This window comes from Lacerta agilis, chromosome 7, assembly GCF_009819535.1.
Source record: "Lacerta agilis isolate rLacAgi1 chromosome 7, rLacAgi1.pri, whole genome shotgun sequence".
NCBI classification, from domain to species: Eukaryota; Metazoa; Chordata; class Lepidosauria; order Squamata; family Lacertidae; genus Lacerta; species Lacerta agilis.
In genome coordinates, this window is record NC_046318.1 from 60,526,223 (window position 1) to 60,528,133 (window position 1,911).

At 41.3% G+C, this 1,911-nt stretch overlaps 1 protein-coding gene across 1 annotated transcript; it reads right to left on the reverse strand.

Moving 5' to 3' along the window:
* Window positions 1-597: 597 nt before the first annotated feature.
* On the reverse strand, window positions 598-1,261 carry LOC117049391 (DNA-directed RNA polymerases I and III subunit RPAC2-like). Its single transcript, XM_033154052.1, has one exon. It carries the CDS (start codon window positions 1,244-1,246, stop codon window positions 890-892), a length of 357 nt encoding a protein of 118 aa, XP_033009943.1. The 5' UTR covers window positions 1,247-1,261; the 3' UTR covers window positions 598-889.
* Between the last annotated feature and the right edge of the window lie 650 nt (window positions 1,262-1,911).

A 1,911-nucleotide genomic window follows, 5' to 3' on the forward strand; every position in this document is an offset into this window, starting at 1 on the left:
TTTTTGTGGAAGTTCCAACACTTCAATGAGGACGAACTGATACAAAAATGCACTCGGTTTCACTTGCGATACTCAAAACATATTTCCCGTGATGAAATTCAGAGTGAAGTGCTCCTCCTTAAGCGGATTTTCGATACAAATTTCAAACTTATTTCTCCGTCACCGAAAGAAATTGCCGATCAAATACTAAACTTGAATTTGGAAAACGTTTTTCCAAACCTTCTAATTGCATTACGCATTTTCCTATCATTACCAGCTACAGTGGCCTCCAATGAGAGAAGTTTCAATATATTAAAACGGATTAAGTCTTTCTTTCGATCAACAATGGCTCAAGAACGCCTAAATGGTTTAGCAATGATAAACATAAACCATGATAAGGCGAAGTTGCTAGATTTTTCCTGCGTAATTCAAGAATTCGCAGAAAAGAAAGCTAGGAAAGCATTTTTAATGTAAATACTTAAAACAATCCTTTTCCCTATGTATTTTTAAAAAGCACTGTTTTTTTATTCCATCATCCAATGTTTATTGGGGGGGGGAACCTTTAGTCCATAAAAAACAAGACCCTTTCTTTCTCAACCCCACCCCCTCCCCACCGCTTGATTGTGATGCTGCTGCATTCTGCAATAACTGCAGCTTCCAGTTCAAAAGGCACCCTCCCAATGTCAGACTCAGTCCTGAAGATGGGGTTGGAACCACTGCCCCCAAATCACATTTGCTGGTGCCTGTCCAGGAGGATACCATGGTTAATGGCATCAAATGCCAATGAGGTAACAAGAAGCAGGAGCAAGGTCACACTCCCTGTCCCACACTCTGCAAAGGCCATCCATCAGGACAACCAAAGCAGACTAAGTTCTGTGGCCAGGACTCAACAGCAGATTGCAACTCAAGACTATGCTTCCTCCATAGTCACATCCTTCTGGGCATTGTACTCTTCCACGCTTGCCTCAAATTTGCTGAGTATGTGCTGGCAGACACCCATGAGATCCTCCAGCCCCTTCTGGAACATATCAACAGCCGGTAGGCCTCCTTTGGTCTGGATGCGGAGGTTTATTTTTCTTTCAGAAGGATGGGTGATGCTATATCCACAGAACTCCATATCAGGGTTTTTCATGATCATGTATTGAAGGGAGTTGCCAAGGGTGTGGTCCTCATTGTGGAACACAAACGTAAAACAGTTCTTATCTGTCCCATCTGCCCGTACCATCTGCAGCACTTGCGGCTTCTTCCTGTCCTCCTTGTCCCCCATCCTCTTCCTTGTGAGGCCGCCAAGCGCAGAGGACATAAAAAGCACTGTTGTATATCTATATTTTTCCGTTTTGTCTTTATATGCAGATACGGTTCAAGCCTTGAAATAAAATTATTTGTCAGCATAACTTTTTGTAAAAATTATTTATATACTTACTTGTTTATAAGACTTCAGTGATCCCCAGAGAGAAAAAAGGGGGGGCCACATTATGTACCTGGCCCGGGCCTCTGCCTGGCTCTGCAAGGCCCTGGACTCAGGAAGGGACCTTGTCAAAATTCCAAGTTTATAATGCAGCATGGGCAGTTCTTATGAGGCTTTAATGTTGAGTAATATTGTTATAGTTATAGTCATTATCATTTCAGCATGAGTAGCCAGTACTGCATAATTTAATAATATTACATGTCTTTAAAATATTATTCATCCCCCAGCCATGAGTCATGACATGAGATTTTATTAGAAGAAAGACAATAGATTTATTTGTAAAATCTTTGCCGTGTTCTAGGAATTCTGATTTTTAAATAAGTTTTCTAGACTGCACAGAGGCCTGCCATGTTTTGACTATGGTTGCAGCCCTTTGGGTATACTTCTTCACTTTATCTATTTCAAAACAATGCAGTGAAAGGAAGCCAGCAGTACTGCTGCTTTTTGAGTTCTTCTTTTCCAAC

Excerpts from the sequence above, each read along its gene's own strand:
- LOC117049391 (XM_033154052.1), bottom strand. The coding sequence starts at position 1,246 with ATGGGGGACAAGGAGGACAGGAAGAAGCCGCAAGTGCTGCAGATGGTA.